Consider the following 17050-nt stretch of genomic DNA (forward strand, 5'->3'; position numbering starts at 1 on the left):
TAAACAAATTCTATATATGACTGTGCATCAGTCTTTCTCATAGTCCTAAATTTCACTCTATATGTTTTAGGAATGAGTTCATATGCCTTAAAAATTTCTTCTTTCACTAACTTATAACTACGACAAACTTCACTTGACAAAGACAGAAATGCTGAACGAGCTGACCCAGCGAGCACACTTTGAATCATAGCAATCCACGACTCTTCAGGCCACTGAAAAGACTTTGCAATTTTCTCAAACTGCATGAAAAACGCTTCTGGGTCCTCCTCGTCAAAAGCAGGCATAAGTCTCATATGTTTTGTCTCATCAAACAATTTTGTCTCAGATTCAAAAGACAATGCCTGCAAGTCTTGTCTTCTACTGCTAACCTGTGCTAACGCTAATTCATGCTGCCTTTCACGCTCTCTTTCCCTTTCCTCTCTTTCCTTCAAAGTCAACTCATGCTACATTTCTAACTTTCTGATCTCTACAGCTTCCCTGGGGTCAAATGAACACAAAGTCAGTGCCCCCTTCGGTAGCACCTCTTCATTCACAAGTTCAGTTAGTACTGCATTTTGAATTTCAGACTTTCTTTGACAACAACCACATCCATTACTACAACCACACCCACATCCAGTACTACAACCACAGAAGATTTGTAACCAGGTGAGAAGGTTGGGTCATCTTACCCTCTGACCTGACTACCGACCGCTGCGGTGCTTTTTGAAGATTTGTAGGGTCATTACCTAATACCTGACCATTGTGGACTTGATCTCACCCTCCTTTATATATATACCTTGTTATGTACTTCTCCTTAGTCTGTACTCACCCCTGAAGATGTGAATTACACGAAAGCACTTGGGAACTTCGGTTTTCTTCTTTTCTTGTGGTTATCAGCATATACCTGGATCACGCCCACCTCTTTTTCTTCTCAGCACCACAAGAACTCTCACTTTTATGCTTGCCAGCCATTTTAAAGGGAATTACCAACAAAAATTTTGTCAGTACACAGCACGATCACTAACATCATATGTCCGTGTGGTCATAAGTCGAGGAGTACCTTATACTGTATATATACTGTGCATTGTTCCTATACAGTGGTCCCTCGGTTAACGAATTACCTTCCATAAGAATCTTCATTTCGGTTAACGAACAAAAATCCAGTTAACGAAATTCTTTCAAAAATGTTTCGACATGATTTGGCTTGCTCACCAGCTGGAAGATTAGTCCGTCAATACAGAAATCGGTTCTAGGGCTTACATTCGTTAAAATTGGAGTAAATATCAATTAGGTTGTACTATTCAATAAGTTTCCAAGTTTTATATTAAATTTTTTAGTCATTTTAACACTTATTTAACATAATTGCAGTACAGGGAACTAGTTTTTGGTGTGCCCATCAGCCACTTCACTCACCCACCAAGGCCTCAGTTTGTATCTCTGTTCAGTAGAGGAAACATCTTGCTTGTGGGTCTCTTGAACACAGAGTATTTTTACGTTTTTACAGTACAATTATTGGTAATTCTGAAATTTATTTTACATATTGACAATATATAGTGCAGTGTTGATTTAAAGAAAATAATCTTGAATTACACCTAGTGAACTTAAAATTTTATGGGTGAAATGACGGCATCAAGCATGGGGTGATTTCTCTTCCACCCCCACTTCCTTCTCTTCTCCCTTCTCCTCCACCTCCACTTCTAATTCCCATCATCATCAACCAGGAGCCTTCTACATACACACCTCAAAGTAAGTGTACTTTACTGCATTTTTTTTTACTTTGTAATTTTTGGTGAGCTGGAACCAATTACCCAAAATCCCATTGAAACAATGGATTCGGTTAACGAACGACCCTCTGGAACGAATTGTGTTCGTTAACCGAGGGACCACTGTAGTTATTTACTTGTGATATTTTGTTTTACTTTACATAAGAAATTATGATAAGTTACCAACAGTATTCTTGTATTTATGGATCTTTAAAGCAGTAGGTCTGTTAGAACCATAGCAGGTACAGTACAGCAAGTCCTCATTTAACGGTTTCGTTATAACGTCGCTACTCTTTAGATACCCATGATTCCGACAATGCCCAACCGATTCGTTATAACGCTGTCACCCAACACGCACTACTTTGTATGGTGCATCACCCTCCCTCATCTTGGTGTGCTACGCTCTCTTGGCTCTCTCATCTTGGCAAGCTACGCTCTCTCGCGGAGCGTCACAGCATCCCCAGTCTTTGTTAGGCTTCCACAGCACATGTGCGTGCCTCAGTGTTTTTGCTATAAATACTGTACTGTAACCATTCGAAATGGCTTCCAAGCGCCCATCAAGTGTTAGTGTTGTGAAGAAGCAATGCAAGACCATTAACCTTGCTACAAAAATGGAGAGGGAATCCCCCTCCGGGTCTCAGTGACTAGCCACCCTCCCCTCCATTACCCACCACACACTTGCTCCGCCTCTTACCATCAGTGAGTACAATGCAAAATTATTTATTTTATTTATCTTTTTGGATGTATAATATATATTTTCTATAAAAATTCCATTGAATTTATGTATATGTAATGCATTTCATGGGGCAAAGGGAGGCTGGGGAACGTAACTTGCGTATTTTATCTATTATGGGGAAAATAGATTCTGTTAATGTTGTTTTTCATAATGTAACCATGACCTTAAGCGAGGACTTACTGTACTATAATGTAAGCTTTACCTCTAACAAGACTCTCACTGTGTATATATTCACTGTAGATTGATTATTAATTATGGTTGTATATAATTTCATGTTTAAGTAATTTTGTTAAACTGCAGAGTAACTAAGTATTTTACACACTGTACCATAATGAATTTGTACTGTTTCATAAATTTAATAAATATATCTCACCTATTGACACCTAAGTTTCTGTTAACCTTTTCGTCGTGATTCTTGCACTTACCCATTTAATCAGCTTTGGGTAACCTCTTGCAGCCAAAGGATTAAACTCATCTTTATTAACCCTTTCGCTGCGATTCCCACAGTTACAATTTTATTCCGTCTACTGCCAACCATTTTATTCAGCTTAGGGTCACCTCCCACAGCCAAAGGGTTAACTGGATGTAACCTGACCTGATGTAACCCAACTCAAATACATATACAATGACCATTAGGCCAGGGCCAAACACTGTACATTATCCACTAAGCCACACCCCTACCATTACTGCAATATAAACTACAGTGGTATATATAGAAGGCTTGGACTAATGAACATCAAATAATAGAATGCTATACACTATGGCTACATCAATACCCCTAGCTGCAACCTTGACTAAACATTACAAAATACTCACCTGACATTTTTTTAGTCCAGAAAAACATGGTTGATTCTGTTGCCTTTATTTTCTCTAAAGTGTACAATTCCAATGCACCAGTCCATGTTACCTGGGGAAAATATACAAACTTTTTTTGTATGGACAGAAAGTGTTGGTAGAGCGTAATTGAGGCAGTCGTATTTTTTTTTAAATCAGGATTTACAAAATTCAGGATTAAAACTTAGCTATCATGCTGCCTAGTGGTGAAGTAAACAGCCATTTTATGAACAGTCGTCAGTACCATCCCATGTATATACTGTAAACACAACAATGTGCTGTTCATATACAGTTAATCAAGTTGATTTTTCAGTTTTTGGATGGTACAGGGTATTACATTAGTAAATATGATGGAAATCATATTTCTAAATGACTAGAAGAATATTATTATTGAAATAAACAATCAGGCCCAAAGTTCTCAATGAGCAATTCATCACTGAGAAGGCATGGCCTAGACAACCCTAACCCAAAAATAAGCTCAAAAGTATTTCAGGAAATAAACCATTGAACTTTACTGGATCCCCTGAGCTTCTGCTCAGATTCTTTGAACATCACTGAGGACACTCAGGCAATATCTGATTTCATTGATAAATCTTTGTGACCTCTGCTACAACACTGACAGCCAAAATGTGTCGCATAATAATATAAAAATTTGCTCCATCCTTAAGGTACACAATGTGCCCTAAAGATTTTTTTTTTTCAATTTAAGTTCACAAACCAGGAATTGTAAAACCTTGAATTGTCAAAAGTAAGTGATGTGTACTTTCCTAAGAGGAGAACTCGCCATAAACAGATAGAACTTTTAACAAAACTAAGGCTAAGACAAACTATAGTTAACAATACACACTGCCATAGTATAAAATTACCATAAATGTGTAGGCTTATAAAAATAACACCAGAACATAGCACACATGCCCAAATATCATGAGTACTGTACATCCATCATAAAAAGACAGGCCACAAAGGCAAATTTTATCCCACATACATCACCCTCTTATTGGCAATATAGATACACTTTTTTCCAGGTAATGTCATCACAAAACCTTGCACATCTGTAATCAGCATTACAGGGTAGTACTCTGAAAGACATACTTTCTTTATATTGATATGAGACCAAGTCATTTTTAATTGACCTATTAAATAAGCTCACCCAACACTAAGCATCTTCAACAGCTGTTACAAATACTAGTAGAAATTTATTGATTGCTTATCACGCAGCCACATTGGCAAATTCACAACCATTTTTGCTTCAAGTGAATTTTCATTGAAGTGAATACAGGTACAATGCTATGAAGCTTATGACCCAATCTTGGTTTATTTATAATTATGAAAATGTATGGGGTTTTAGGACTCATAATTCCCGAAACAAACTACCCCGGTAAACTCATTGATAAAAACATGCTATGACTAATAATTTCCTTTTATGTACCTTAAAAGTTCAACAGACACAATACTTTTCAGTCTCATTATTCACAAGATTACTGTACAGTACTGTATACCAATTAGCTGCTAGAATCATTATACTGTATACTGTTAAGTGATTTCCTCATTCCAGGGTATTTTTATGACAAACAATCATAAATAACGACTTGTGGATATTAAAAAAATAAAATAGGCTTTTATATGAAAGAATTTCATATTCTCTAAAAGTAATCACTGTACATCAAAATTACTACAGCTAATCAAGGGATATGGTTTGGTAGGTACACTGTGGGCATTGGGTATTTAGAAATCTGACATCAGCTACATTCTTGATAAAGCAATGGAGTCAATGTGTTAGTAATGTAACTACTGTATTGCAAGGAGTGCTCATTCTCCAAATGAATTAACAAGCTATTTCTGATGAGAAATCCAAAGTTAAATTTTAATGTGGGCTGTATTAAATAATCTATGTACAGGTCGACCATCGATTTTCTGGCAATCACTGGTCCAGAACCTCTGAAGGTCCAGACAGTTTTACGGTAATGGGATTTCAAATTTCCTGTGCTCCACCAGAATAATTTACCGAGCCGCCATTGATGTTCTGGTGTGCTACTAGTCTACCGCCCGCCCTCAAAGCTTCTTTCCATTCGACAGTTTTGTACCTTCACTGTTTTCTGGTAGCCTGTACTGTACTACAACCCCAAATATGGCTTCTAAGAAAACACCAAGTGTCAGTGGTGATGTGAAGCGTAAACACCATTCGCTGTTAATACAAGAGAAGGTAGAACTTCTTTAGAATTGGAAAGTGGTATGTCAGTCCAAACCTTGTGTGATGTTTATGGTGTTGGTTCATCAACTGTACATGACAAAGAAGTAGAAGGAAAAGCTTTTAAAGTTCTTTGCTGACAGTGATACAAAAAACCAGATGACCTTTAGAAAAACATGAAAGATGGTAAAAGTACAGAACATATAAAGTAACGATTTAATGGTTCCGACTACGTCTTAGTGAAGATATTGAACTTTCAGGTGATATGGTAAAGGCCCAGGCTAAGTGGTTTCATGATGAACTTGGATTAGACTATGAATTTGAATATACAGAGGGTTGGCTTCAGCATTTTAAAAAGCAACATGGTTTAAGTTTTCATAACGTGTGTAGTGAAAGACGTTCTGCGGACAAGGAAGCAGCTGCCAAGTATGTGAACAAGTTTCCTAAATATTGGGGATGTACACCTTGAAGAACATTAGCATTTGCATACAGGATTCAAAACCTCAAAGGATATTGTAACACTTCTAGGATGCTCAAATGCAGCTGGAACACACAAGTGAAGTTGATGGTCATTGGAAAAAGCCTGCATCCTAGTGTTTTGAAAGATACCAAGTGATTTATCGTTCAAATGAGAATGGCTGGATTACCACGGCCCTTACTTAGGAGTGGTTTGAAAAAATTTTCAGGCCAGAAGCCTAGACAAAAAATGCAAAATAATTCTTATTCTCGAGAACTGTTCAGCACATCCCAAGGCAGAACTCTTTGTGACGAATAAGGTCTGTGGGGTATACCTGCCTCCTAATTGTACATCTCTTATTCAGCCACAGGATCAAGGTATTTTACGCTCTCTTAAATCAAAATATCGTTCAGTTCCTGCAATGGCTATTGAGTGCAATGAATTCTGGTAAATCAGTGGTCATTTATTAAAGAATTTAACTGCTGCTTGTGGGGGGGCAATGTAGATGCAGCAACATTTAAACATGGCCAGCATAAATTATGGCCAGCATTGATGCTTGAGAGTAGCCCTGGTGAAGATGATGAAAATTAATTCACTGACTTCTGGACATTTAAACAAAAAGAAGTTGTACCAGAACTACTTGAGTATGCTAAAAATGCAAGTGCACCTGTTCCTGCAGAAGTTGCATTGAAGTTGATGAAGAAAACATTACCAAGTGGATGGATGTGGACATAGATATACCTTCTGTCCATCACTACAGTGATTCTGAGACTGTGGATATGATTGTAAATCCTGACTAAGATAAAGAAACTGACGGAGGGAGTGGTGATGAAAATGAAGACACTGCTGAAAAAACGTCCATTGACCTGTTAATTCAGTTAACCAATGATTAAATAAACTGGTTAGAACAACGCAGCTTTAAAATGGATCAATAACTACTGCAGTTACACCTGATATAAGGTAAACTATTCAAGAAATGACCAGATTACATGAAATAGCTTAAACTACAAGACATGTTTAAGACGATGACAAAGAAAAGTGCAGAGCAACACTCGACAAGAAAATCCTGTGGCCTCAACTTCGGCTGCGGCAGATGTGCTGCCGCCGCCACCAGTCCCTGATGTCCAAAGTTAGAGAAGATAATACAGACAGTCCCCCACTGCCAGAAATATAAATTGTAATCACCTCTACATTAAGACTCATCCATTTGGGAGTGGAAGTAATGCAGCAATTGATGTAAGTACAGTAAACAATAAACCTCCCTATACCTGTTTTTCCTTTAACAATTGCTTATGTCATATTGAATTTCTAGCAGATCAGAGTGCTTTTATAATTAGTGTGAGGTGTATAACTATTGGGTCAGAGGCTATGGGAGTGATAGTTCCTTCAGTGCCCTGACCACCCATGGTTCGGTAAAATCGATAGTCAATGTGTACCGTCATCTTATTTTAAGCAGTCTGTCTTAAGTCAGGAGTGTGCAAATTGCTCTTGACCTCAACGTTTCATATTACAGGTTGACCTTCTCTTAGCTTAGCTATCCCATAATGTTCTGCATTTCTTTGCATACAAATTTGAGATACAGTACATCATAGTGAATAAATTTAATGAATAAAGAGATAACATGACTATATTTAATAAATACTGTCTATAATAAATGAAAACCTAAAACAAAAAATGTATGAACTTAGCAACGTTATGTCTGGCTGTACTTGGACAGGTAGGTGACCACCTAAGCACACCAGATGCCGGCAACATAGGGATCTTCCTAGAAAAAAATTAAATTAAATTAAAATAAAATTAAATATAACTTTACAGTACTGTACTATTATTTTTCAAACATTTTGATGGAAATACAGAAAAGATCTTTTCCAAAAATTTCACATCCAATACAAGAAAATGTAGAGAATTTAATGTCTCATAAAATTTTATTTCTAGGAATAGTGTACAAGAATTGTAATTCCCATACCGTATTATAAAACTACGCTGCTTTCCACAGAATAAGAAGTACGTATATTAAAGGTTTGTTTCAAAAATTTCACGCATCAAAGTTATGACTCGTTGAGTACGCTGCCAAGTTCCTGACACATACCCTGTACCGTATTATCATACTTATATGTGTACTGTATGGCCCGAATTTAGAACGCTGGTTTGAAACTGCATCAAGGTTTAAACCAAGGATCGAGCGAAGTTTAAGACTGTTGGTATTCAGAACACTGGCTTGAGCCAACACAATGATTTAAACCGGGTTTAAAATGGGATTTGTCGATCCTCATGTTAATCCTGCCTGGAGGCAGGATTGGCAGTTGATCCGTCATTCAAGATAGGAAGTCAACATGAATTTTGACAGTGCAGACTTTTCGGTGATATCGTCAAATTGGAAATTTTGTCGAGAGAAGACTCATAGTGGATAGGCAGAATCCTATAAATTTTTATGATGGCAAGCAATTCAGACAACAATCAAGGTTCAGCAAAGGAGATTTCCTTGAATATTTTTCCGTGATATGGAGCATCTACTTGACAGACCTATTGCCTAAGGTTCACCTCTACCTCCCATTGATCAGCTTTGAGGTTCTTGGTGTTTAGGGTCCATGAAGATCAAGTGGGTAAATGTAAAGAACGTTGAGGCTTCTTTATTTTGAGTGTTTTTCTTTAGGAAAACTATTTTGATGTATTTTCAGTATAAATGACTCAATGCCGAGTGCATTTTTATTTTAATGTATTAATAAAGGAAAGTTTTTTCTTAACATAATTAATCAGGAGAAATGTGGGGTTAAAAGAACAAAGAAACCTAACCTAATCTAGCCTAGCCAGGTTACTACTCCCTGCATTGATTCATCTTGCTTTGGTTATGAATATTGACACCTGTCCCAGATTATATCTACATTTTGTATGTACCGGGTAATTGTTCTTCCTCTATGAATTTCTTTGTTATCATATAACAACACAGCCACTTTGTAACACAGTAACATTAATCATTATAATTTGATTGTAATTACCGGTATAGTAACAAAATTAACTTATGATGTGCAATAATAAATTTCTCCTCCATAAAAACTCGTCGAGTCATAGTTACCGCCATAATCTTGCGAACATTACTCTCGATGGTGATTGGCTGTCATAATGGTGTTAATGAAACGTGATTGGCTGGAATTTCAGTGTTCGAATCCTTGCTCGTAATTGAAGAAAATGCAATATTTTACCCGATACGGGGTTCAACCGATGTTCTGGAAATGGGGTAATACACTGCAGGAAATCTCAAATAGAGGAACCCCGATTCGCACGCCTGAGCCGAGCTCAAGTCCCAGGCTCAAACCACCGTTCTAAATTCGGGATTCCTCGATCTGAGATTTCCTGCAGTGTATTACCCATCGGTTGAACCTCGTATCAAGTTATATGTTGCATTTTTTTCAATTACGAGCAAGGATTCTTACACTGAAATTCCAGCCAATCACGTTTCATTTACACCATTACGACAGCCAATCACCATCGAGAGTAATGTTCGCAAGATTATGGCGGCATGTATGACTACGAGTTTTTACAGAGGAGAAATCTCTCCTTGCAAGATTAGTTACTGAAAACAGCATTATAGAAATCAAAAAGACAGATGCAGCATCCATTATAAACAAATAAAAAAGTGGAAGCAAATAACTGAGCAATATAAATCAAGTGCCAATGTTGAAAGAACACCACTGCAACTACAACCTTACTGGAAAAATATGAAGGTCAAAGAAAGGAAGTATATGGACTATGCCATGCACGTATTCTTACCTAACATAGTATTCCAATTGCAGAAGGCTTTTAGTGTAGAAGTTGTGTGGGATGAACACCTTCCTCATAGCATAAAGGCTGGTACACGACAGCAAAGAGGCAAAGGAGTGAAGACGTGTAGAAGTGACAGATTTCATTCCTAGAAATTGGCAAGAGCTCCTTAGCATGGACAAAAATAAATCCGAGCCATTTTCTTTTTTGCCAGTATGAGTGGTGTTGAGTACAGAGAAATGGGTTATCAGCACACATCATGCAGGCGTTCTCTTCACCCAGCATAGATAAACTTGAACGGGAACAGTATGAAGCATGTCCACGAAAGAATTGAGTAAAGCAGCGCATAACACAGATCGACCAGACTTTGCAAGGACTTTCAAAGATAATGCCAATGACATCTTAGTGCTGTATATCGCATCTCAGCTCCAGCATGTAGCAGGATTGGGCATCATCTGGGAATGTGTACCTGCCTGACAGCTTGAAAGGAGATACTCAAAGAAAGAGAGGAAAGGGAGTTAGGAGACGTGTTGAAGCATCAAGTGCAGTCCTTGGGAATTGGCAGGAGTTTCAACACCTTGAGGACTACAAGACAGCTATTCCCCTTGCTATCATGGACTGCTGTCGAAATTTAAAATGATACACAGGTCATCACTACACAATGCTGATGTGCTTTGCTCCAGCAGTGAGGTTGACATCTCAGGTCTTGCTACATGCACGCATGAAGAGGCAGACACGTATACTACTACACAGTAGATACAGATCTCGTGGTTCTGGCTGTGATAGCCGCCCAGCGTCTCAACATCGGTGAATTTTGGGTTGCCTTCAGGGTTCAGAAGAACTTCAGATAAGTTGCTGCAAATGAGAAATCGAGCACTGGGACCTGATTGGTGTGCTGCCTTGCTGATGTTTCATGCCTTTACTTAGTGCGAGAGGACCACATGGGAAGCTTGGAATGCCTACGGAGATGTCACTGCAGTATTCTGCACCTTAGCTACTAAGCCAAGCCCTGAGTCAATAGAAGAGCACATGGGACTATTGGAACACTTTGTTGTCCTCCTATATGATTGCACCAGTGATCAGAAGTGTGTGAACCAAGCCAGGAAGTAGCTGTTCACCCAGAAAGACAGGGCTCTGGATGGTTTGCCCTCCCAACACATGCTGCGCTTACCCAGCACACCAAACGAGCTGCCTACCCAGCTGGATACTGCTGGTCCCAGATGAAGGCTCCAAGACCAGAGGTTCCTTCATGTGAATGGGGCTGAATGAAGAAGACAGAGGGAAGCTGGGAAATATGTTGGACAACGCTGCCACAAACCACACAAGCCTGCAGGGAGCTTTTGCGGTGTGGATGTAAGAAAGGATGCAGAGGTCATTGCAAGTGCATGATGGCAGCCCTCCCATACACAGCTCTTTGCCAGTGTGGTGGATCCTGTGCTGACTGAGTTAGTGACTGAAATGAAGTATGAAAATGTATTAAAACATTTATATCAGCTGTACAATAAAATGAGTTTTTTGCCCATCAAATGGAGTTAGCCTATGGGCACCATTGCTCTCATGGGTCAAATCTATGTCCCTATGGCTAAAATCATCAAAGGCACAATTCGTCCACATATCTGCTGTGAGATTAAGTGAAGTATAGTAAACAAAAATCACACATTTTATAATGTTTATATATGTACTGTATTTACCTAATAGCCACCATGTCATGCTGAGGGTTGGAGGCAAGTGGCAGATTTCGTCATCTTAGTACTATGTGGTGCTAAGCACCTGAATACAACTGGCGAGGAGTACTTTCCTGTCTAGGCTCCTGATGGACTGTGATGTGTTCTAGATAGTTAGCACACACCTCCGCAGGTTGCCTACAGTGACTTCTTCCCCACCAGTTTAGTCCAGGCCAGACCTCACTTATTCTCCGGTGGTGAATGCTTGTTACTCAAGAAAAGACAGTTCTGGGTCGCACCGACCTTCGCCAATCAACTTTTGCTGACCTAGAAGCAAGGGTGCATTACAAGCCTGCCTGGCCTTGCAGCCCCCTACCATTCAGGTAATCGTCCCAAGCCAGGGAACCGACTCTTCTGTGTCACTCCTCCAATCTCGGGTTTCCCTGTGGGGTCCAGCACAAGACAAGGGGGCAATCTAGAGACTATATCGGGGCATGTCACAGCCTTGGCCAACCCACTATTCCACGGCTGTTGCACCGCACTGGATCATCAGGCCCTCCAGCTGGTCAAGAGAGGACAGCTTCACCAACACCCTCCTCCCAGACGAGAAGAGCCTTCATGGTCACTCCAACGTACTCTGGACCTCCTCCACTCATCCCATTATACTGACTCCTCTCCCATGGACCTCCTTCACAAGGCAGTATTCCTGATCGCTCTGCCAACGTGCCTTTGAACATCTCGGCTCAGAGAGCCCTTTCTTGCTTTGCAGGCTAGACAGTGTTCGCACTAGATGGTTCTCCAGTCTCACTTGCCCCATCACCACAGACTTTGGCAAATAACGATCACTGTTTAGGTCCAGTATCCATACCTGCGTGGTCAGTCACCATGCACACGACCTGAGAGAAAGAGCAACAACCCCTCGCCTTCCTCCGATCAAAATTGCTCAGCCTGGACAAAGAAGGGGGGGCATTGGAAATCCACACACTCTTCCTGTATGAGGTACAGTCTCGTTCAAGAGTCTTCGAACACTTCTGGCAACTCAAGGCCGTTTGTTTACTATAGTACGTAGTAAAGATTATGAAAGAATGTAATATATTATCAGTGATTGGTTATTTAGTTCCCCATTGCTTAATTAATGGCTTTGTTGTTTTGTATTATATTATACTACGTACTGTAGTACACAAACGGCCTCAAGTTGCCAGCAGTGTTCGAGGAATCTTGAACGAGACTGTACCTGAACCACAAGTAAAAGACAGGCCATGCATGGCACTAGGGGTTCTTTCTTCACTGACAGAACCTCAGTGACCCAGACCTCCATCAAACCTATCTTCAATTTGTGACAGTCCCAAATAGGGTAAAAAGCCTTACAGTTATGTCAAGCTCGGTAAGCATGAAAATAAGTAACGTATTAAAGAACATATGGACTGTTCCAGGTTTCTTTCTTATTCCAATAAGTCTGAGGTATATGTTGATTTCACTGTATGTTCAATCACATCACCCTTCCATATTGGACCTGACTTCAGCAGTTGTGGCCTCCTGTTGGGAAGTAGCATTTGTACACTAGGGAGGCACAGTTCACTAAAATAAGGGCTTTGAATGATTTAAAAACCCATTTTCGGTGTATGTGCTGAGCTAATGTACGACATTTCACGCCCAACTGTTCCCCTCTCATGCTCCTGCATCAGTCACCCAACGTGTAATTTTTGAGGGATAAAGGGTAGCCAATTTCAGAAGTGATGTCCACACACCACAGAAAACATTAGTGAAAATAAAGGTGACTACTGCAATGACTTCAAGGTTTATGGAAAGTTTGCTTGTGTAGCCTAAGTTTTTGTAACTTATATGATATGGGATTTCGTCATCCAACAAAAATATGCTTTTCTATCCTTCACAGCCCTTATTTTCTTGTATTTGTAAGCCACACTACACTATTATAATGATGCACATAGGAGCACAGAATCCCCCAAAAATTTTATGTCAAACAGACATATCACTTTTGACAGCATACCCCATGAAAGGCTGAAAATTAAACTGGTTGTATATGAAATTTGGGGGTGTGTCCAAGCATGGAGCAGACTTTCATTGTAACTGCAAGCCGTGCTTGGCTATTGATGGTACAAAATCGTCATGCATACCTGTGAAAAGTTGGGTAACACAGCAGGGGCAGATCCAGGAATATCAAAAGGAAGGGGGGTTCCAAGAAGTTGTGGGTGAGGGAATATAGCGCCAATGCAGCGAGCTCACCCAGCTGGGAGTTTTTTGGGTCTGTGGCCAACTTAACTGAGGTAAAGTGGGACTTGCTGGTCGATGGAATGCCAGATAAGAGAAAGTCAACCTGTACCTAACAGAGCAACACCAAAGCATACAATACTTACCTGTGTAAATCATATTAAAGTACAGTATTGTATCAATATTTAAAATGGTTTATTCTACCTAAAGCTAGCCTTTAATGCTATGAATCCAATCTTCAAACACTGCAAAGTATCAAGCCTCCCTTATTATTCTAGAAATAATTAAAGGCGGGAAAGGTACAAAGGTCATTATATTACCCGGAAAAAGCCAGCATTATTCAGTGGGCTTCCTCTCACATTTCAACAAACAATGCTGTAATTTTAATCTCAGCAAGAGAAAGATATACAAGGCATCATGATTTACACAAACTAGCTTTAAGATTCACTAGATGCATACAGTATATCAAAATACAATAAAAACTTCCCTTTAACGATATGTTTGACTGAAGTGGGTGTTTAGCCCACAATGTTTGATTGACAAAAAGCATATGGCAATAACAAGGAACAGTCAAGCTTAGCTAATGTTGGCTTCTGTTTAAAGTTTAACAATGACATTTCCCACAAAAAAAAAGCAATACCAGCTAGGCAATGAAAACTTCAATGTCTGCCATTGTACAAGAATTTCTGGAGGCAGACAAGGGGGCAAATACTTCCCTCCCAGGACAGCAATGAAGTGCATGACTCTTAATGACAGCTGTGGTACAAAGATTCCTGGGCCATATATGGGGAAAGGACTCCTAAAACAACCATGAAAGTAAGACTCCACAATGCCAATCCTGATGCAAAGACTCACGAGTGAGAAAATGGAGAAAAAACTAAATATTCAACTACAGAATAAAGATTTCTCAGAAAATATAGCAATTTTTAAATTCTAAAATGACATTTGCTTAAGATGAAAAACAATATAGGATTCATCCATATCCCCTTGGTATGAAGAACAGTATTTTTTAAAGAAAATTTTAATAATGGATCATTCCTTTAAAATTTTGGGTTTGTCCTATTAACATATCCACATAAGTTACTGAACATTACAGAACAAATGTTCAAAGGTTTGCATCATATAAAGGAGTCCTTACATATTTCAACATGTACATGTACAGTAAACAATTATCATGTGACAAGAGGCCATGTCATAAACCTGAACAAAAAGTAATGGTGACACTTATAGGGCAACCCATTTTAATGATATGACCCCCAAAGAGCGAATGATCAAGTGATGTCAATGAGTGGTGAGGAGGCAGCCGGCTGGTGTGGATAGCGAATGGGGAGACGGAGGGATGAGCTGGCCAACCCTGGCTCGGGGCCACCTGTACCTGGAAAGAAGAAATTTAGTGACTACTGTGTGTGTGTTTGTGTGTGTGGTGTAGTGTGTATTTCCAACAAATGTTTGACTGATCTGGTTTTGTTTAAATAACTTTTGCCAATATGGAAATTTAAACTGTAGTACATGTACTGTAGTTATTAGATGCAAATCCCTGACACCCTTGTATAATCATTGGAATCAATGTTACTAATGGCCAATTCATGTTGGACCATTTTTTAACAAAGAACAAACTGTAAACCCTTTATTGTTTGCCTGGTACAGTACAGTAAAATGAATGTTTGGGAAAAAATCAAAACCTAAAGATTGTACGCATTTTATGTAAGAGAAAGGAATACTAAACATATATAAATTATGAATCAAGTACAGTAGTACCCTTCTAAAATACTGTAAAGGTGTAGCTGCAGTGATGTGATGTGTAAAGTCTATTTGTGGCATGGGCTATGTACAAACCATCTATGCGTGGAGTTGAGGAACTACTTGAGGACTCGACAGAGCAGATGGTGGCGCACCCCTCTGAAGGGAAGACTCCCCCCCAGGGATAATCCAGGCAAGAGTTCTTGATTGGCCAGGGGCAGGCCTGTGAAGCACCATACACATGCCATGCACAAACTTAAATAAACAGCATTTAAAGAAAAGCTACAAATTGCAATTGTACAACAAATACTGTATGAGCCCTCCAATGTATTTGTGAAGACTGCTCATTAAGCCTTACCCTTTATAGGATTTTAGGCCGAAAACACCCTTTCTCAGAATTGAAATTTAATGTGTCTAACTACTGAAGTATATCTAGAATAACACAAACACCAAAAATTGACCATGAAAAATCAGGGATGGCAAAACCCATTGTTTGAAAATTGGATTTTAATGATATTATGTCGATTTTAATAAGTTTTAAATATTTGTAGCCTTTTTTATAACTTTTTAATATGCAATTAATCATAAACATTACAACAGGATGATTTAGCAATCATTTATACTCATTTCCATCCCCAAAAATCACTGTAAAGGCCAAATATAAAAAACACAAGCTTTGATCAGTCATCCAGACTCATCCTGCATGCTTAAAGACAAAAACTAAGTTTAAGTTCACTTTAATGCATCAAAAAGACTATTCTACTTTCACAGTTGAAAGTTTTAAAGAATTCATTTAAGTACAGTTGAAAAATGAGGGAGATGGGCAGTGGCAACTTGACTTCCCTGGACCAGTATAATACTGTACAAGATCTGAACACATAAGAATCAGAGACTCAGAGCCCAACCATTAACAGAAGCAGTCACCAGTTTTACTGGACAGTGGCAACTTAGCTTCCTTGTACAGTAACCAGGATCTGAGATGTGTGTGGCCCTGTAAGAAGGCTTATTAATTATCACCACTTTTATCAGTGTAAATAGTTCACATTCTATTTTGAACTCAAACCACAGGGACACAACGCACCCCTGTCTAACAACGACATTTACACTGTATTTCAAATGTTTCACTTTCTTTCCCATTTACTCTTACTGTTGCCCTGCTGTCGTCATCATAAAAGGCTTTTACTGCATTTAATAGCCTTACTCCCACCCCATACACTCCTAAAGCTTTCCACAATGCTTTTCTTTTCACCCTATCATGTGCCTTTTCCAAATCTACTATAACTCATTAAAACTCTCGGTAATAAAACAACAACAAAATTATTAAACTCTTGAAAAAAGCCACAGGACAAAAAAGTCTTGTTTGGTTTAAACCTTGGTTTGTCAGCCATACTATATTCACCCTCAAAGAGCAAGACAATATCATCCTCTTTACAACACACTACAGTAGGCTAGCTTTAAACTCTTAACTCGGAAAGTAAATTACTGTCCATTATAATTCTGCAAATAATCTTCATAAAGGCAAAAACCTAAAGCAAGATAACCTTAAAAATTATCACTAAAAAGGCAAGAGCAAAAACTGGATGAGATGCACAATACAGCAGCAGCCAACATGCAACAAGGAAGCCAAAAACCTTACCGAGTTACAGTCAACCCACAGTTTACTCGGTTAATTACCAGTGGTTTGGTACAGTAAAGCTGCAG

At 39.0% G+C, this 17050-nt stretch overlaps 1 protein-coding gene across 6 annotated transcripts in view; it reads right to left on the minus strand.

Annotated features, from left to right (window-relative positions):
- Nucleotides 1-3324: 3324 nt before the first annotated feature.
- LOC121855474 overlaps nt 3325-17050 on the minus strand; it is a 47076-nt gene continuing 33350 nt past the window's right edge. For all 6 annotated transcript variants that reach the window (XM_042350437.1, XM_042350436.1, XM_042350434.1 and 3 more), the window contains one exon: nt 3325-14984. In XM_042350437.1, the coding sequence (XP_042206371.1) occupies nt 14881-14984 (104 nt within the window). In that variant the 3' untranslated portion in view covers nt 3325-14880. The remainder of the gene's footprint in view (nt 14985-17050) is intronic.

Source organism: Homarus americanus, unplaced genomic scaffold (genome assembly GCF_018991925.1).
Source record: "Homarus americanus isolate GMGI-L3 unplaced genomic scaffold, GMGI_Hamer_2.0 scaffold48406, whole genome shotgun sequence".
Taxonomy (NCBI): Eukaryota; Metazoa; Arthropoda; class Malacostraca; order Decapoda; family Nephropidae; genus Homarus; species Homarus americanus.